This window comes from Mercenaria mercenaria, chromosome 8 (genome assembly GCF_021730395.1).
Source record: "Mercenaria mercenaria strain notata chromosome 8, MADL_Memer_1, whole genome shotgun sequence".
Lineage (NCBI taxonomy): Eukaryota > Metazoa > Mollusca > Bivalvia > Venerida > Veneridae > Mercenaria > Mercenaria mercenaria.
Genome location: NC_069368.1, coordinates 25193362 through 25215202, shown reverse-complemented (window position 1 = coordinate 25215202; position 21841 = coordinate 25193362). Strand labels below are relative to the sequence as shown.

Here is a 21841-nt window from a genome sequence, read left to right as displayed (position 1 = left end):
GTCTGACTTTGATTGACAGCTCAGTTTACTATAAAGTTATTTCCTTAAACTAAGCTCTTAAATCAATCTTGCCTATCACAATATTATTGTAATGACTATCTTTTGGCACGTTTACATCTTAATTTTGCATCTGAAATATGGCCACATCCAGAAATCTTTTGTTATTTGTATCAGTGAATGCTGCCATTTTTAAGGTGTGGGAAATCCTCGAATTATTATTATCAATCCTAAGACATTGCCAATCCCCTTTCTAAGAATATCATTTAAGCTTACCAGTGCTCAGATATAGACACTCACCTTTCTAAATTATCATTTAAGCTGATACATTGTACTTTTATCATTACTAATGCTCAAATATAACCAATCACCTTTCTAAAATATCGTTTAAACTTACACTTTTGTCATTAACAATGCTCAGATATAGCCAATCTTCTTTCTAAGAATATCAATCTAAGCTCATACTTTTATCCTTAATAATGCTCAGATATAAACAATCACCTACTAGCTTATTATTAACTTAAGTCATTATTAATCTTCAGACAAAGTCAATCCCCAGATCACACATAAAGAGTCCTTGAACCATATATAAATATAATATACATGTTTATCAATATTAACTTTAATTTTTAAAAAGCAACAAGTATTTGAAATAAAAGTATAAATGGGACGTGTCAATGAGAACATAGAAATACCCCTTCTCTGGTATGGAGAAACCCTGATTAGCAATGGGCAAGGTAAATAACTAGATATACTTAAATTTTGTTTTATCCCACATTGTAGTCCCTTATATTTTAAAATGATCGATAAAACGTTACACCGAAAAGACACAGTTTATTACGTGTATAACCTGTAAATAGATATGGCCTATAGCTGATATTGACATGCGCATTGAAGCATTGTAGATTTGTTTATATCCTCAAGGCAAACATGGCCGAACTGAGCCCTGGAATAAGAAAATAACACAGAATATTTAGGTAAATACGTTTTTATGTTACTTTTTATGAAATAAATGTTCTGTGATATAAATATCTATACTTGTACAAATCACTAACAGAATGTTGAATATTTGACATGATAAACATGCTAATTTATGATTTTGGTAGATTTATATCTCCTGAAATCGAAACAAGGACTTTAAATTGGCAGGGGCTAGTTATGTGTTTTAAATAAAATAGTTAGATGTACTTTAATGGCATTTATATTCAACTGGTTATTCGTGATGTTTATAGAACTAAGGGTAATTATTGTGTAAGATAAACATAATGCCTGAATCGATTTTCTTAGCTCCATGTAGACGACCGGGGCTAAAATCTTGCCTGAGGTAACGGTAGTCTGACGAAATGGAAACGGTCATCCATCCATCTAGATTCAGCTCAAATTTGCGGAAAAAGTAAACAGTTACGAGACACATTTCTTCCCACCATTATTTTCGTCTGGCCACATGCTTTATGATCGTCATCTATACTCTATACATGTTAAAATGCTAACGTTATTCGCTAAACTTTACCAGTGGCGGAGGAGAGTTGGGTGGGTGGGGGTTCCTGTCCCCAAGTGTCTGTGGTTGTTGTAGGTGCCGGTGTAATATTAGATATTAATCCTGTTGAAAATTGTTTCCATGGGTCCTTTTTCAACGTTAAAAATTGACCCCGCCAACATTTCAACATTAAATAGGACAAAAGGACGTTGAAAACTGAACAGTCGTTAAAATTCTATCAATCATGGGGTCATTTTTAACGGTTAGTTCAATTTAAGTTAAACGTCGGAGATCATCTGTTTGTAGAAGAGAAACACACTGGAAAGAACCTGAAACTATCGCAGGCTTGCTGGATAGCTTCTTTAAAATTAATTTTTACAAGACTGAGCCCGGGCTCAAACTGACACCTTTCACAAGGTAGGCGAGACTATCTATATGTTGGACAAGGAACTGTTGACGAAAGTTTACCACAATGGTTTTCGACGGGTGGGTGTGGTGTGGTCGGACTTCGGCAGGCACATATAGACTTCCACACAGGAAGTATCGTTTCCGATCATAACAAGATATATATAGGGATATCTCTGTAAATTATGGTGATATCTCTTTAAAACAAAGAGATGTATTTTACGTTATAAAGATATCTCTTTATGTTAAAATATGGAAGCGTCCTAGTGCCAGGTTTGAAACAGTTTTGTCTCGTAATTAGAAATTACTAAGTTATTATGTAGGACATAATAAACTTCTGATTATGATATAAAAATATTACACATCGTCATTTTTCTAACCTTTTATCAGTTTTATTTTTTGTATAATTTCAAACTAAATGCATCAGCTTTTCTTGTAAATATGGACATGTATTATATATCATTTTACGAATGTGTATAATCTACTGTTTTAATTTCGTTAGAATGTACAAATATGGCTTTTAGATATACTGTGAAATCATTTAATTTCGTGGGCATGAAATTTCGTGGTTTTTGTCAAAACGGCAATTTCGTGGGGATATGATTTCGTGGATTTCAACTTTTGAACATAAAATGAATTGGAATTTTACTTGTTCGTTGGGATTAAATTTCGTGGATTGGCTCAACCACGAAATCCACGAAAATTAGTCCCCCACGAATATTAAAGATTTCACAGTAGTCTCTTATAATTCTGTTTAGAATGAATACATAATTTAATTGTTTTATATGGTGTGTATAAATTGTAATTTTGATAAACTTTAAATCCACCTGGCACTATAGCAATGACGCTTCCATATTAAAACGATAGCTCTCTTTTGTAATACGTATACACGTATATTTTAGACGGTTTGCTATAGAAAAATGTATAACTGTCAAAAGTGGTAAACTAGTACCTGAGGAGCTTCTTCTTCTTCTTTACGATAATGGCCTCGTTCAATTACTAATACTTTTTGCGTGGGGGGAGGGTAAAAAGTGAAAGACTATCAGGTTTTCCAAGCTACTCAGTCCACCTACTACTCCCTGACAGTTGGTGATAATAAAGGTGCAAAAACCTAACACCTTATAGCCCTAAGAGTAAAACATGTACATACATAAGCTGTTGTGCATTAAAAGAGAAATATTAGTAGGGTGGAAAAAAAACAGGATATAAACATGTATACATAGTAATTATAGTTGGAACATCGATGCAGGCATTGCTGATTTGAATCCGAAGATTGTTTCAGCACTGACTACATGAGATGGTAAGATGTTCCACTCTACTACAGTTCTGGGGAAGAATGAATACTTGTAGTAGTCAACTGTGGTAGAAGGTATTTGCAGAGCTCAGTGATTGTAATGTCTAGATTGTCTAGTAATTGGAGCGAGATATTGTTTAGGATCGACATCAACATGGTTATGAACCATTTTATAAAATAAAATCAATCTACTATATTTCCTTCTGGATTGGAGGGAATTCCAACTTAAATTTGTAAGGATATTTGTGACTGTGCCCGGGGTCTTGCTGTAATTATTTACTACAAATCTCGCAGCTTGCCTCTGAATGTTTTCTAATTTATCTATATCCTTCTAATGGTAAGGGTCCCAAACACTGGAACAATACTCTAAATGTTTAAATGTTTGGCGTGTATAAAAGGCGCGTTTGAAAATACACCAGCAGCTTTGGGGCTGTATTTCAATTGCTGAGCTAAATCAAGTTTGAACTACATAAAATATGCCGCAAAGAAAGATCAAAGACGCCGACGCCGCGTATGAAGCGACGTTCTTTTAACCAAAACGAGCGCCAAAATAAAAACATTTCAAGTTCACATTAGCACATTGGTCTACATGCACGATGGAGTGTCTGGATGAAATAAAGATATATATGTAATAGTTATTGTTCGAGGAATAGGTCTGCATTGTGTTTATAGACCTGTGAGGGATTTGTGAACCAAGCGAGCGTAGCGAGCGAGGTTTTCAAATCTCCTCACAGGTCTATAAACACAATGCAGACCTATTCCGAGAATGATAACTGACTTACCTACATGCTTCTTTGTTTTACATAGTCCAGATTGGTTTCGGATTTGAAGAACGTTTGTAACGTGTATGTATGATAAAAACAAATAGTTAGAAGTAAGAACAAGACAACATGTGTCACAATTTATTTGATACTATGAATATAACAAAATGTCCAACTTGCTACGAACCTGTAAATATATGTCAGCAATTAGGACATGACATTTTGCATTGCATGAAAAATCCGTGCACATTTGGGAAATAGTCTTTGTCTTAAAGGTGCAAAATAAAGACAAATGAATGGACATAAATCTTAAACAAGAGCACCGCCTTGCGGGTGCTGACGCTCATCTGATTTTTTTTTTGTGTAATAGAAATATTGTCCTACCTATGATTTTCTAAGTCTAAAAAGGGGCATAATTCTTGCAAAAAGCAGGATAGAGTTATGTTTCTTGATGTTCAGTGTCCACTTATGATGGTGAAAAACTGTTGCAAGTTTTAAAGCAATAGCTTTGATAGTTTATGAGAAAAGTTGACTTAAACATAATACTCAACCAAGAAAATGATTTTCTAAGTCCAAAAGGGGCAATAATTATTGCAAAAAGCAGGATAGAGTTATGTTGCTTGTTGTACAGGGTCAGCTTATGATGGTGAACAAGTGTTGCAAGTTTCAAAGCAATAGCTTTGATAGTTTAAGAGAAAAAGTTGACCTAAACATAAAACTTAACCAAGAAATCTGATATTTTCTAAGTCCAAAAGGGGCCATCAATCTTGCAAAAAGCATGATGGAGTTATGTTTCTTGCTGTACAGGGTCAACTTATGATGGTGAACAAGTGTTGCAAGTTTTAAAGCAATAGCTTTGACAGTTTAGGAGAAAAGCTGACCTAAACATAAAACTTAACCAAGAAAACTGATTTTCTAAGTCCAAAAGGGGCAATAATTCTTGCAAAAAGCAAGATGGAGTTATGTTTCTTGATGTACAGGGTCTGCTTATGATGGTGAACAAGTATTCCAAGTTTCAAAGCTATAGCTTTGATAGTTTAGGAGAAAAGTTGACCTAAACATAAAACTTAACCAAGAAATCTGATATTTTCTAAGTACAAAAGGGGCCATAAATCTTGCAAAAATCAAGATGGAGTTATGTTTCTTGCTATACAGAGTCAGCTTATGATGGTGAACAAGTATTCCAAGTTTCAAAGCAATAGCTTTGATAGTTTAGGAGAAAAGCTGACCTAAACATAAAACTTAACCAGGCAACGCCGACGCAGACGCCGACGCCGACGCCGACAACCGCTCAAGTGATGACAATAACTCATCACTTTTTTTCAAAAAATCAGATGAGCTAAAAAAGACTACACATTTTGAAATATAGTACTAAACATTACGATAGCCGTGCAATGTTCCCTTGAAATCAACACATGTACAGAGAAACAAATGATTGTTTCTGTATTTTAGACTGACATGGGGGTCTTTTTGTCCTACTTTCGTGTTTATCGCTTTTCCGTTATCGGTCGGAAATTCTTCGGGATCACGTGATTTTAAAATTGTTTCAAACGAATATCCATTTAAGACGCGCAACAAAATAATTGTATTTCCATGATGGTAATTATGCACGACTTGCACGAAAAATATGAGATGTACAAAATTTAAATTTAAAATTGACAGTGACATATATTAGGCCAAGACAATGTGTTTAATGTCTAAAATCTTATTAAATTAATGTAGCCATGTGTACATAAATAAGTGTATTTAGGTAAATTTCAATCATACTTTGTTTCTGCAGTGTAAGACAGTTACTCATTTATATTCTTAAAATTATACTGAAAAGAGATTAACTGAAAAAGTTTACAGACGAAGTTGTAAAAACACTTTTATTCGGGAAGGGCCTGAATTGTCCTTATGAAAACTTGTAGTATAGCTGTATATTACCTGTATTATAAGAATGATTTTCATGAAGTTTTTGTGAGTTACAAAATTGTTGAATTCCATGTGCTAAGTTTGTAAAAATCACGTTATCGTTTGGGCATGATAGTTGAAAGCGTTGTTGCTGATAAAGTACAGGCCATTTTTACAACTTAAAGTTCCAATATATATATTTAATAACTGCTTTAAATATAAAAAAAAAAACGTGCAAAATTCATTCTAGCATGAACCGATTTGATCTATTGCTAAACAAAGAAGTCCAGATGGATAGAAATGACACAAAACAGGTATATTTTTGTGGACGTGCGTGAAGAATATACCTAGTTATTATTAATATTGTCTAAAGAGCAAATATTGTATCTTAACAGTGATTCTTTACGCTTGAATAAGACCATTGTTTGTCGTTCAGATGCGCCCTCGTGATGTAATCCCTTCGTATATGAACTCCAAACAATGATTTGTTCAGCGTGGGATATATTATTTCTTAATTATATCAGTATGACCTTCGTAATAATGACAACCTTGATCCGTATCTAAAACCTGTTTTATACGGAAGCGAGCATGCGCAGTAACAAATTAAATATTAACGCATGCGTTGTAAAACCATTGATGACAATTATTCTCAAAGGCAAAACATGGCGGCAATGAGCCCGGGATATTAAGGGAGAAAAATACACAGCTGTGAAAGGTAAATACAAATTTATTGAACCAAATTTTTACATGAAGCTTTTCATAAAGTAAAAAATACTATTATAATATAAAATTTTGCGCTGAATGACTAGTAGCTCGTGAAGGACCAAGGACCGATAGTATTTGTTAAAAAAAAAATCAATGTTTAACTTACCTTTTTGTAAGGGGAGATTTTCTTAATTTCCTTTCAGACAGTTAATCATTATTTTGGTATTGTACATGCTTCTTTAAAACAGGACGTGTGCTAATATGCGTTTTGATTATTTTTCGATATCTTGGGTATTTTCGACTATATTGTATAACTCTATTCTGACCGTGGAATTTTTAATTATATCTTGTAAATTAATTTTAATCTCAAAGTGTTCATTTACTTCCTTTTTGTGTCTTTTGTTAGGTATTTACAAAAAATGTCGGTTGTTGCGTAAAGGTTTTGAACAAAAATCGTCGTGACAAAATATACACAGGAAGTTTCAGTTCAAAATACATTGTATTATTTTACGCCTATTTACTATATTTTCAAATCTAAAACATTTCTAACAATGGAAAATATTGATTGAAATATAATTTATATTTATGTATTGAAATTAGAAAAAGGTTAAAAACTGAGGTAACGGAGAAGGTGCATATAAGATAAGATTTTAGAGGCCCTCTCTTGTGATTTATAAATTGCCAATGACAACTTTTGTAAACATATTGATTTGAAAATGTTTTATTCAAATAGATTTGGCTCGTATTTCTAAAAGGCCATATACAAAGAATTGATTACACTATTCATGGTCGCATGTAATGATGTATCAAATTACATGAAATGAATAAATTAACATAGCCGTCTAGTCATTTTCTTATTTAAATGTCACAAAATAAGCTTTATAAGCCAATTCTGTTTACTAATCTTTAACATGTCATGAGGGGCAGGAGAGAAACTCTGACAGGTACAGATAAGTTGTAGAGACAGGTTCAGATACCGGTTTAACACACGTGCTCGGTAGGATAAACTCAGGGCAACTCAGACATTTTAATGCCTGGGACCAGGATCTGAACCTTTAACCTCTGTATAAGCAGTCAAGTATATTACAACTAGACCATGTTGTCAGCCGGGTTATACCATGAATGAAACATATTTAAAGTATTTATCATTCTAACGGTTACGAGCGACGGTAGCAGAAATATTTCTTTAAAATTTCATAAGATATCTATTACTGTGTATTGTTCATGCGCAAATTCTTGCATTTGACATTTTTTTCCAGATTTGATAAACTTTTAAAAAGAACGTGTAATAATCAGGGCCTCCTCTGGGGTTTTCATACTTGTCGCCACTCTTTTCGCCAAATTAAAAAAGTTGGAGCCACTTAAGAGCACTTTTCAGCCAAAGTTCTGGGCCACTTTTTTCTCTCATTTCTTTCTGTCATAGTGTGCATAGGGAAATTAATTATTGTAAATGATTACATTTAATAGGAATAATAACAATGTGTATTGAATGATTGTAAGAGTAAATACAGAATAAAATGTTCAGTTTCTAAATTTAAGAGTAGAATATAATTTAAACTGTCATGAGATTTCTATAATCCATACTGTCTTTTATTTACATTATTTTCCAAAGTTTCTGAACATCTTAAAAAAATTTAAAAACCTTTTGTTATAAACATATAGCGAACCATTATTTGTGTAGCAAACTGATTTATACGATTAGTTGATTTAACATGCATTGAAATTCACCAATTGTCTTTGTAGTTTTATGACACAGTTCTGCAATTTATTCCATTATCCTACTATTTGACTGCTTATTTTGTAATAATTATGAACATGTGAAATATTACAATCATACGCCTTTGAAAGGCAAATTTCTATAACATCACTGTAATACAATGTCAAAAATTTATAAAACATTGTTTGAGAAATCGGCAAAGTTACATTTTCAAGCCTAAAACTTTTGAAAAGGACATTTGTCACGCATTATAATTACTACGTTATTTTAAGATATCATAGAAATATTTATAATTGCACTAAAATGTAAAAAATGATCACTTTGACCAATTATTCCATGGTCACAATGTTGTAGAAAATAAAATCCAATAGAAATCAAATAATTACACTTAATTAAATCCTACGCGTAATGTCAAGGTATGACACTGATACAAGTCGTACGATATTACAGTAATTGACAACCAATTCACGGTAAGATAAATATGATCTTTCTTTGTAATTGGTGATTACATATTTTTCAATATTATATTTGGAGAGTTAACTGTATACATTATTTTCGCTAGCGTGAGATCACGCCGGCGAAGCACGAGATCACAATAGCGAAGCGCGAAATTTGAATTTTTTATCATTTCGCGCGTCACCATTGTTGCAAAGCGCTTCGCAGTCATAATTTTGCGTTTGCGCTTCTTCATTATGCGCAGGTGGAACGTAAAGCGTTGGATCACGGTAGTGATACGCAAAATCATGATAGTGAAGCACGAGATCACGAGTGGAAATCAGGAAATGTTCTTAATTTCGCACTTCACCATCGTGCTCTCGGGTTTCACCATCGTTATTTCACGTTTCACTCTTCTCTAACGTTCACATCAAGATCACGATGGCGAATCGCGAAATTGCTAATATTTCGCTATCTTGCGCTTCGCCATCGTGACCTCAAAGCGAGAAATCACGATAGCGACGCACGAGATCGCGAAAAATTCGTAATTTCAGACTTTGCCATCGTGATCTTGCGCTTCTTTATCGTGGTTTTGCGTTTCACGCTTCTCCATCATGAGTAGATGATATGCGAAGTGCAGAATTACGATGTCAAAGCACGAAATCAGAATGGCAAAGCGCGAGATCACGATGACAAAGCGTGAAATAGTCATGTTTTGCTTCATTTTGCTGTCATGATTTCGCGCTTTACGTTTCGCTCACATGCGCAGGCGATAGGTAAAGTAATATCAGCGCTAGATCATGACGGCAAAGCGCAAAATTGCTTAAATTTCACGATGTCGTGCTTTTTCATCTTTATCTCGCGCTTAGCCTATCGCTAGAGAAAGCAATGCATGAAACACGAAGCGCAATATTACGATAGAAAAATAATTCAAAAGAAACATTTTGAAGAATACTGCTTTAGCTGAAAAAAAGATAAGGGAAATACTTTAAGGAAGTTGACGTAATGAAGACGTCGTTGACCTTTGCCGGAATGCTTTTCCTATGCAAGGTCAGAATCGGTACATTTGTAACAGTATCATGAAACTTAGCATGCTTGTTGACCAGTATTCAGATTGGTGTAAAGACAAAATTCCATTGAGTTTTTAAAGGCGCTGAACTGTCCAGAAGTGTGGCCCCTTCATGCAGTCCCATTCCAGAATTCAATACATATATGAGTAAATTGACAATGGTTTTGTAGAAAAATATACATGTTTTATATGCTGTTTAATTTTCATGTAAAACAATGCTTTCTTTCTATGATTTAGTGATGTTCAAACTTTTTTCTCCGAAACATGGACTCCACAGGTTTTGCTTCAAATAGCGCCAAAATGCCATATTTGCCGTTCGCAAATTAAAAAAAAAATTATCAAGGGGAGGATACGCCGAAGACGCCCCCCTCCCCCCCACCCCAACATTACCTCTGCGTACTATGAAAAATGCCACAGGTTCCCGCCTGCTTACTGTAAAAACTCAAAATTATTCTGAAAATGTAATTAATTTTCTAAATTACATATACATATATCAATAATATATACCTTGCAAAAACTAGTAACACATTAACATTATAATTACACAAATCAGGGTCGGATGTAGAAATTTTTGACTGGGGGATCACCAGTCTTGAACGAAGACATCAACGCCGAGGCGCAAGGTTTTGGAGGGGGCACCTTTGCCCATATGTTAAGTAGGGGGTCAGGGGCGGATCAAGTTAACTCCACCTGGAATTTTTTTAAATACATGCATAAAATGGTGGCCTCTGGTGCATTTTAGGTCTAAATTTTGAGGTATTGGATGGGTACGATACTCTCCTCTTGATTCGGAGTCAGTGGGATCTCCCCCTGGAAAATTTTGAAATACAGGTATGAAATGGTGGCCTCTGGTGCATTTCTGGGTCTAAATTTTGAGGGGCATCTTTGAGTGGTACAAGTCACTTCTCGGCCAACTGGGGGGGGGGGGGGGGGGGGGGGGGGGGGGGGCACAGGCCCCCACGGCCGGGCCCTGGATCCGGGCCCGCAAATACCAGTTTACTTGCTAAGCTAAGTTATATTGGCACAGTGTGCTGAAAGACGATATTGGCAAAGTGTGCCGAAAACACGATATTGGTACAGTGTGCTAAAACACGATATTGGCACCGATCTATCGCAGCAGTTTTAACGTTTTTGCCTTTTATTAATATACCTTTACCGACGTTCAGTATACTAATTGAGAATTGCATAAAATAATAAAAAGTACAATATTAAATATCAGGTATAAAATGTATACACTCCTCAGTCTATTCACAGCGTTTTAGTTAGTTTTTCATTCTATTCACACAATATGTAAAATATTTGAACAGAAATGTTGATTGTTATACCTTCATTGATTACGGGATTTATTTTCCTGCATGAATTCATTTCTTTTTTACAGTTTCGGATAGTGAAAGTTTAAAGTTACACTACTCTATGACCCATCAGTTTCATAGCAACGTTATTTCTAAATCTTTAATGAAAACTTTGGTATTAACATATATATCATTTATGGAACTCAAGGAAAATATTAGGGTATTTTATTTATTAACTTGAATTAAATATTTACTTCTTTTTTGCGGGGGGCGTCCGCTGCCTATCGCATTTGGAGCCACTGGCTCCAACTTTGACTAAAGTGGCTCCAAAAAATCTCGAGTGGCGAAACATTATGGCTCCACATATATTTTCATTTTTTCCCCACGTTGTTATTGTGTATTTGGTCCGGAAGCGTGGTTCCCGTTTCGCGCCTCTCGGATATTCTCCCGGGTAGATAAAACCGATAGCAAGTATCAGCTGACGCATGTTTTGACAGGTGTATATTACATAATGTTGTGACATGTGTGTGCGAGTTAACTGGAGCGGGGAAGACGGATGCGATAAATTATTAAAGAAAGCACGTTTTCAATAGATATGTTTGAAGTATCCATTGATATTTATTTTAATTGATCCAATTATCGATGACCAAACCAATTTTATTGATCAATGAGCGGCGACCCATTTGTTTTGAATGGCTGTTTCCACGCTGTTTTCCCGACGATTTTTTCGGTTCTTTGTACGAGATTAATTTAAGGTACTTCCGCCATCTTGAATTTAGGGTGATCTTCATTTGAGGTGTGAAAATATAGTGAACAAAAGCTTTCAAATGCAGCTGTTCCAGAGTACAAAAACAGCTCAGTTTGCAAGACCTGAACTAAAAGTAGCTGTATAAAAAGTAAAACTAAAATTTGGAAATAAACAAAGAAGATATTTTACCTGTATTTTTCCAAATTTTTGGTTAGATTTATAAATCCTTTCAAAATACTTTATTAAAAATTCATGAATGGCAAAAGTTAGTTCAAAGTTTCGATTAGTGCATAGGAGAATTGTCTTACTGAATACAACTAAACTTAGTACAAAATCTGTTTTCAAATCTGACCACCTCATGTATTAAAACGAAAATAAATCTGTACATATTGCTATTTTCAGCATACATAAAAGTAGTGCAATGTGCGGACAATGATTTTTCTACGTATGGTGTACCAAACTGCCTAAAATTCTAAGAGAAGTCTCAGACTTAATGTGAACAAGATTTGGCAACGATCCAAAATTCTTTTCAAGGATTGTGCAAGTATAAGAAATGTTTAATTTATTATAGTGGATGTCACAAATTGACATACGGGCCTTATTTTATCTGTAGTGTAAATGCAGGTATTGCATCATCTTTTTGTAAATTTTTGAGTTATTGAGGTAAATGTCAGATTTCACGCATGAAATACCTCTTATATTTTTCGGTATTTCATAACTTAAATTTCCATGTAAATTTCATTAAATTCTGTTCAGTAATAAGAAAGTTGATATTTTATAAACTTCAGTAATTTATGTTTTTATCCCCAAAACCACTATAATGGGCCTCAAATTGTCAATTTAAATTCGCGCCAAAGTAGTTAGATTTCCCGGCTATATCGTGAATCCCGTGAAAATGACAATAGTCATAGCTCACGGCTTAGCCGTGAATCCCATGAAATTTAGTATTTGGCGGGACATTATCCTTTAAATAGACTGGACTAGATATGCCTTGCGCACACCACCTTCCGACATTATAGACGAATCTATGTCTGAATTATTTTCTTGCTAGAAATTCATGCTCGATCGAGGTAAGAAATTTATTTGTTAGATTTTTGTATGATTTTTGCATTACGATTTTTATTTGATAAATTTTTGTTCATTCTACAGAATTCTGTAACATTTACTTTTTGGCACATGATTTTGGTTAGTTTCAGTATGTCAGGATAATTTATTAAATTTTTCAGACTTTTGTAAATTATTTAGAAAGAGGAGTCTAAATGTTTCGTTTATATAAGATGTAAAATTTATACTGAAATTTGTAACATGATATTTATAAAGTACTTTGTTTCAAAAACTTATGTCAAACATTTCGTTATTATGGAACGCCATTACTGCATTGTATTGTTATGTATAAATTTATATGGCAAGTCTAGTACCATGTATATATTATTGTAATATGAAATTGTGTGACAGTCTATTGCATACACATACAATGTCCGTTTTAGTGTATGGCATTAGATATTATATGGATGCCAACTATCATATAACGTTTGATTTACATTGAATTTTGTTAATTTGTAGTTGTAAATAATGGCTGCAGTTTATCATGTCCGTATCTATAATGTTTCCTCATATACTTTTCATATCATTTCATACTTTAACTTTAGTCTTTTAAGTAAGTAATCTTTGTAATAATGGAAGTAATATGTGACGTATTTTAATCATGTGACGTCTGAACTTAGTAGCACGTATATTTTGTATAAGTAGCACGTATTATTTATGGGAGCCTACGGAGGTATGGTGTACCCAAAGGAGCAGCTTTATGCCCTGACTTATTTGTTTTGCTATGGTGCTTACCATATGTTATATATTTTAGCTTCTTCCGCCAGACGATTTTACCTGGTGATGTCATAACCCGGAAGTACAATGCCCGAGGTTCACTTGTCTTCACTCGCCTGGATGTGATATTCCCAGCGCAGAGCTTTCGTCCCATGGTTGTGCCGTAAACCGCAAAGACGATGATTTTTGTTATCCTCTGAAGTCAGCTCAGGGATGCAATCACCTACCACCATAGGGAGCCAACACGGAATCAACGTATTCACGGTTTAAAGGGACTGTATTTTGAATTTAGAAGCTACGTTTTGTTTGTACTACTTAAAGTTCACAATTACATTAAAGACCTGTGTCACGTCAGATTAGAATGGACTATAAGAACTTTTGTATCTAGAGATACTGAACTTTCTTTTTTTCTTTCTTCTAATCAGTTTTTTTTTCTTTTCATATCTATTCATTGTTAATAATCATCTTATGTAAATAAATTTGTAAATATTGTAAAGGGTGTTGATTTGTTCTGATGGTTACTGTCGCCGGTACGGCCTTTCCTGTCACAGTGGAATTTATGTACTTACGCGCTGCTTATCTCACGGAAAATTTGGTGGAAATGGAATTTTCGGTACTTCCTGCGGTAACTATCGAAATTACTTAACGTAACTTTCTCACACATACGTGATTGTATATTTATAAATTATAAAAAACAATCGAAATATTTGCTTTATCACGATATATGCAAATATTTTTAGACAATCTTGAAACATTTGGCCACAGTATTTCCGCATACTGGTCCGGGACAAGTTCGATGTGTATAGTGATCCCTTATTAGATGTTTCATGCGTCGTAAACTAACCAATTTTGATCTATCGACTTTTTATACAATATGAGAATTTATGCAACATATGTTTTTCAAAACACAGTGAGAATAAATCGCAGAAAAAATGTACAGCCAAATATGTTAGGAGGTAATACAATTTGTATACAATTAAAGTAGTGTTTTTCTCTACTAACAAAGGCTTATTCATAAACAATAAAGGTCCTTTGAAATAAGATAGTAAATTATCGTTGCATTGAGTACTTGAAAAGATCAGAATAGAAATAGGTCATCGCTGGTTTAAGGTATTAGAGTCGTAATAAAATACCTGCTTTTGAAGAGTATTAAATTCCTACCATAAACATACTTTGACTGAATTTTTTCAGAGGGGCGGGGGCGTAGGTTCAAGCCCAACTGGGGCCGATTTTCCCCGTATTTTCCTGTTTTCTAGTAAGTTTTTACTTTTTAGCTCGACTATTCAAAGAATAGGTATTGGACTCACTCATGCGTCGGCGTCGGCTTCCCGATTTGGTTATTTTTTTTGTATGTAAGCTGGTATCTCAGTAACTCCTTAAGGGAATGGATTGAAATTTCACAAACTTATTCACTGTGATAAACTGACTTACACTGCACAGGTTTCATAACTCTATTTTGCTTTTCAACAAAATTATGCCCCTTTTTCGACTTAGAAATTTTTAGTTAAGGTTTTATATGTAAGCTGGTATCTCAGTACCTACTAAAGGGAATGGATTGAAACTTCACACACTTGTTCACTGTCATGATCTGACATGCAATGCACAGGTTTCATAACTCTACTTTGCATTTTTACAAAATTATGCCCCTTTTTCGACTTAGCAGTTTTTGGTTAAGTTTTTGTATGTAAGCTGGTATCTCAGTACCCACTAATGGGAATGGATTGAAACTTCACACAATTGTCCACTGTCATGAACTGATATGCATTTTACAGGTTTTATAACCCAGTTTTGCAATTTTACAAAATTATTCCCCTTTTTCAACTCTTTTTTTCACTCAACTGACAAGGCTGTTGAATAGTCGAGTGTTGCTGTCCTCCGACAGCTCTTGTTTCAATACTTATTGATTTATTGTACAAAAGTGGAATTTTTCATTTGATAAAAAACCATTTCTTGCTGTTCAAAGTGAATTTACCTCTCTCTCTCTGAAACAGAAGAAGGGAGAGTTGGACATCTTTAAAAATACTAAGTTACATGCGGTAAAAGTTCTCTATTTTGCCTTTACTCTTTTATCAAAATTAATGGTATAATGAACTCTCTGCAAACGTTTTGGACAGTGGCCATCACTTGGAAATTTATCTCTTCTTGAGTTTGAGGAAATACCATATATTATACAAAATTGATAAAAATCAAACGGCACGGTAAAGTTGTTTAACATTGCAACACAGTGCAAAACACTATCAACTATAAGAATATACCAAGTAAATGCCATTTTTTAAACATTACTTTTAGGAGTCCAATACCTTAATTGAAGATTCTCGTTGTGTTTAAGGTCACCTTTAATCGTATTTGGTGAAAATAAAAGGAAATTCTATTGAATAACTCAAAATTCATAAAATGTTTTCCTACCCGTTTTAAACTCGAATTTTAAAATAATAAGAAGAGCCATTGCGCTCGCCCCCGCGTCGGTGTCGGTGCCGACATCCAAAGAAAACAAAGTTGTTTTTTTTTGTATGAAGTAGATATTCAGTTGAAATATGTTATACTTGCTCATTGTGGTAATGTTTATTAGTGCAACAATTTGTGTGTCTCTAACTGCAGTGTTGACATAGTTATGCCCCTTAATTTTATAGAAAGTTAGGTTAAAGTTTTATAAACTCCAATATCTTTTTCAGTACTTAAGATCTTCTATTGAAACTTATCCTGCTTTCTTATAGTTACAATGTTTATTAGTCACACATCCGTATCTCTTTCTGCAGTATTTTCAGATTAATGTCACATTTTAACTTAGTAAGTTTGCGGCGTAAAATACCGTATTTTAACCATTGAGATACTACATTAAAACTTACCCTCATTTTTCAAGTAATTGAATATGGACAGTAAACCTATTCCTAGATTCCTGGCAATACGGAGCGTCAACTGCAAACTTACACGTATATATTCCTGGCAATACGGGGTGTCAACTGCAAACTTACACGTATATATCCATGGCAAGGTGTGGTGTCAACTGCAAACTTACACGTATATATTCCTGGCAATACGGGGTGTCAACTGCAAACTTACACGTATATATTCCTGGTAATAGTAGGTGTCAACTGCAAACTTACACGTATATATTTCTGGCAATACGGTGTGTCAACTGCAAACTTACACGTATATATTCCTGGCAATACGGGGTGTCAACTGCAAACTTACACGTATATATTCCTGGCAATACGGGGTGTCAACTGCAAACTTACACGTATATATTCCTGGTAATACGGGGTGTCAACTGCAAACTTACACGTATATATTCCTGACAATACGGGGTGTCAACTGCAAACTTACACGTATATATTCCTGGCAATACGGGGTATCAACTGCAAACTTACACGTATATATCCATGGCAATGTGGGGTGTCAACTGCAAACTTACACGAATATATTCCTGGCAATACGGGGTGTCAACTGCAAACTTACACGTATCTATTCCTGGCAATACGGGGTGTCAACTGCAAACTTACACGTATATGTTCATGGCAATATGTGGTGTCAACTGCAAACTTACACGTATATATGCATGGCGATACGGGGTGTCAACTGAAAACTTACACGTATAAATTGACGGCGCTAATGTGTAGTCAGCCAAGAATATATATATACTTGACAATGAAAAGACTTGGCACAAGATGGAAGTCTATACATTAAGTAAATAAAACGACTTCACATGCCTTTCTAACAGTATTTAATTATTTGTATTTTTGTAATTAAATGTCTAATGTCATTTCATTGAGACAAAAGCCAGTCTTTCTTAGAGATTTTCACAGAGGAATGATGTTAAAATTTAATTATCATATGATATCGGACATAGAATATAGACTGGCTCAGTTCACCACATTCAATCATAAAAATGTAAAATGATATATCATAGTCTAGGGGCTAGTATATTGTAGACGCTGCTTTTGAACAGTAAGCTAAGATTGTGCGCGAGGTTGTTCTATTTCAAATGAAACTCGTCACATCAAAAGGGACCACCAAATTTGATTATTTTTTCAGTTTTTGTAGGCGGGTAGTAAACACGACGGCTATATGTCCAGCCACAGGGTACCTGTGATTTGTGTTCATTGCTTGTCTGAGGTTATACCACGTGACCTTTTTAAGGTCTGAATCCAATTTGTGACGTCAGAGCTGAATGATGCTATTGGTGGTGTTCCAAAAGTTAACACGTATTCCCTCGTGGCAGTAATGAGTAGTAAGCCAAGACCTTATATGTATATACATATGGATGTAATGTATGGTCAGCGCAAAACTTAAACGTACATTTGTATATATTTATGGCCGTAATGGGTTGTCAACAGTAAGCTCACACCTATATTATTAGGGCGGTAATTGTTTGTCAGCCGCCGAAACCTTACAAGCATATATTTATGGCCGTAATGGGCAGTCAGTCAAAATCTTACACGCATATATTTATGGCTAAAATGGATGGTCAGCCAAAAACTTACAAGTGTATATTTATGGCCGTAATTTGCAGTCAGCCCAAATCGGAAACCTACATTATTATAATGGCGGTGATTGGTAGTCAGTCGAGACTTTACACGGATGTATTTATGGCTGTAATTGGTGGCCAGTCAAAATCTTATACGTATAATTTTCATGGCCGTAATGGGTGATCAGTCAAAAACTTACACGTATATACTAAGGGTGGTAATCGGTGGTCAGCTGAAAATTTACCGTATGTATTTATGGCCATAATTGGTGTACATGACAGCCGAAAACTTACACGTATATACTTATGGCCGTAACAAGTAGTCAGCCAAAACTTTACGCGTATATATTTATGACCATTATGACAAACATATTCCTATATCTAAGTTGAACGTGCTGAATGAAAGGCATATTTATTCTACATAGATGTTGTTTAGCTGAAAATTATATGAAACTTTAAAATCAAATGAAATATTTAGATCACAATTGGTGGTGAGATAAAAATTATGCAAAAATAGGTTTTGACTATAATTGGTAATCAGCTGAAGACTAACGCGTACAAATTTTAATCGATACTTCTAACGCCACCTCTATTTTGTTATGAATTTATCTTTTATACAACAAGTAGTACATTTATGATATTTTACACACATTTAGAAACATGGGTCGTAAAAAAACATATTGATGTTTCAACAAAATCGAATCATGCAATGATATCGATTTATCTTTATTACTACCGCTACCGTTTTATAAAAAGTCACAAAGTGTACCTGTCTGTTTGAATTTGAATTAACGTGCAGCTAGCATTTATAAGTATATTGATTGAATCAAATGTCAAGCCACATTCAATATTTTGTCAAAGATATGGCAGGATAAAGAAGTCATTTTGCTTTTGTCATTTTTTCCCCTGCATTTACAGAATTGATTCGTTAATTATCCCCTACTACCATGACTACCCTCCCTCGAAGAAGCGGGAGTATATTGCTTCTTTGCACATGTCGGTCACGTTGGTTTGTAGCTCGGTTGGTCGAGTCGTCTGTCCGTCTGTCGGTAGAGCGAACAGTTTCCGTTCAATAACTTGAAAACCACTTGACCCAGAACCTTAAAAAATCACAGCATGACATAGTAGATGACTCCTGTTTTTTTCCGGGTTTAGAAGGTCAAAGGCCAAGATCATTGTGATCACCGGACTGAAAATGGGACCACCCACCGTAGGGAACTTAAATGTTTTATAAACAACTTTTGTTGATTTTAGGCATTTATTTCTATTTTTGTGACTCTTTTAAAACTAGGTTGAAGTTGTGAAATGAATTAAAATAAGTTAAGCCTTTTTTTAAAATTTCGTTTAAATTGTTTGAAATACTTTTTAAACATATGAGAAATTTCATAAATATACCTTTTTTTGTAATTTGAAGTAAATTTGTGTATGTCTTCAGTTGATCGTCCATTTATCCTCACACATTAATAACTTTAAGTTGATTTTCGACCAAATATCATATTCATTAAGAATGAACATGCTTTCCATTCAGTATATTCAGAAAATAAATGGGAATATATTTACATTATGTTTTCAGCTGATACTGACAGAAGAGTTAACACATTAAATTTTATACTTGTTTTTGTTTTAGACAAAACTAACGATGGCACATCAGCGCCATTTAGAGAAGGAAAAATACAGACAATGGGTGAAGGCTGGACTTGGATTGACCTATCTAAGAGAAGGAATATCACCTTTTTGTGATGACATTGCAAAACAACAGCATAAAGAAATTTTAGACAAAATTGAACAAACAAATAAGGTATCAAAAGTAGCATGTGGTCAATGCAGTTGGACGACACTTAGACCTGACCATGCAAAAGGAGGAAACAGATCATGTAAGTTAGGTCAAAGAAATTGCATCTGCTGCAATCCTGCTGGTAAAATTACTTGCCCAAACGAAGTTTGTGGCGCTATCTATGACGAAATTGTGAAAAAACACGGATCTACCCCGCCAGCACCTTATTGGAAAAACACTGAGCCACAGCATTGGTGTACAGATCCATGGAGTATAGCTAAATGTTTCATCAACGCCCCCGGATACGAAAAGAAAGCATCAGCAGCCGACATCGATTGCATTGGGTTACTACATCTGATAAGAAACAACCTATATTTTCACAATTATATCCAATGCACAATTAATAAAACCGACATCTTCTCAAAGGTAATATATATTAAAAGTGTTATGTGAGTATACTCAAACTAACAATATGTGGTTGATATTTTCTGTCATTTATATATATATATATATATATATATATATATATAATGCTCATCTGTTCAAATTGAAATTTGAAATTGAACGAAAACTATAAAATGCGTATTTAAGAGTAACATTTCTAATAAAAAAGATGTCAATTCATGTATAATTTGCGTTTCAGCATTGTTCGAATAAAATGAGTATCATTTTATTTTAAACGTTTATTAGGTGTAAAAAAATGTTTGTTTCCGGTAACATGCTCAGAAAGCAATTAGGGTAGGTTGGTCAGTAATTTTTTTTGGGGGGTGGGAGGGGGGGGATTTGTTTTTATTAAGTGGGACTTTTTGGAAATTATTTTCGTGTCAAAAAAAACTGAATACAAATTCTACGGTTATACCTTTAGAGCATCAGTAAGTTAATTTCTAACATCAATGACCATATTTATAGCATAAAAAGTGCAGTTTGCAACTTTTTGTTAAAAAGTTAAAAACAATTTCTCCAAGGCCATAAAACATTTAGGGTCGGGCCAAAAATTAAGGGTAGGTCGGGAATCCGGGAAAAAATTTTTTATACGCCTTAGACATGAAATGACATTGACATATTTCTATATAGAACTACATTTCACATAAAGATACCAGATATTACATTTACATCATTCAAAGTATAGCATCTTTTGATCTTTATTCGATAGTTTCCGTCAAGGTAGTTGACCTATAAATGGAAAGAAAGTGTATATATTTCAGCGTGTCTAATTTTTGAAGAAAAAAAATCTTCAAGGTATTGTCGTCACTTGATCGTCGGCGTCGGCTTTGGCGTCGGTGTCGACGTTGGTTAAAGCTGTAAGAACTAAAGCTTTGAAACTTTGCATACTTGTTAATCATCATTGGATGAATAAGTAGACCAAGACCAATAACTCTTACCTTCATTTTGTCAGAATTATGACCATTTTAGTACTTAGAAATCTGAACTATAACTCTTTTCCTACATATTGTCCAGCACTTGCGGACGAGCGATGGCACCCGCAGGCGGTGCTCTTGTAATGTTGAATTAGCCATTAATAGATAGGATCAATGTAGGATGCGCTTGTCAAATTGTAAAATTAATATATGAAATTATAATAAAGGTAATAGCGGACAGAAACGAGATATTCCACTCAAGTACAATGGAACTAGAAGAAACAGAAGCAAATAGTTACATAGATGATATGATAGCTGTTCTTCAAGATGGTAAGGAACTGAACAACCGACAGGACGCTAAAGACGCTGTAAAGAAACTTGAAGAAGTAAGCATTTAACAAAACTCGTAGCTGCTTTAGCTTGCAAAAATGCTACCTTTAACTAGTTTTGGCTGCATGTTTAAAACAGTAAAAATGACTTAAATAATTTGGTAAAACGCTCGATATATCTTTTTTCTGTAGTTGCAGTGGTAGGTAAAAGGTTTGTAAAAATGCATACACGAAAACATCTTAAAAATGAAACAAGCATTTAAGATGCATATTTTGTTTTGCAACACAAATAATGAAAAAA

At 34.4% G+C, this 21841-nt stretch overlaps 1 protein-coding gene across 3 annotated transcripts in view; it reads left to right on the top strand.

Annotated features, from left to right (window-relative positions):
* Window positions 1-876: 876 nt before the first annotated feature.
* The window catches only part of LOC123522836 (uncharacterized), a 34105-nt gene continuing 13140 nt past the window's right edge, over window positions 877-21841 (top strand). The window contains exons 1-4 of one of the 3 annotated variants that reach the window (XM_053549572.1): window positions 6468-6542; window positions 12196-12337; window positions 19707-20279; window positions 21439-21597. In XM_053549572.1, the coding sequence (XP_053405547.1) occupies window positions 19719-20279; window positions 21439-21597 (720 nt within the window). In that variant the 5' untranslated portion in view covers window positions 6468-6542; window positions 12196-12337; window positions 19707-19718. Of the gene's footprint in view, window positions 975-6400; window positions 6543-12195; window positions 12338-19706; window positions 20280-21438; window positions 21598-21841 lie in introns of those variants that run through there. The other 2 variants (XM_045300301.2, XM_045300299.2) reach the window with 2 other exon arrangements.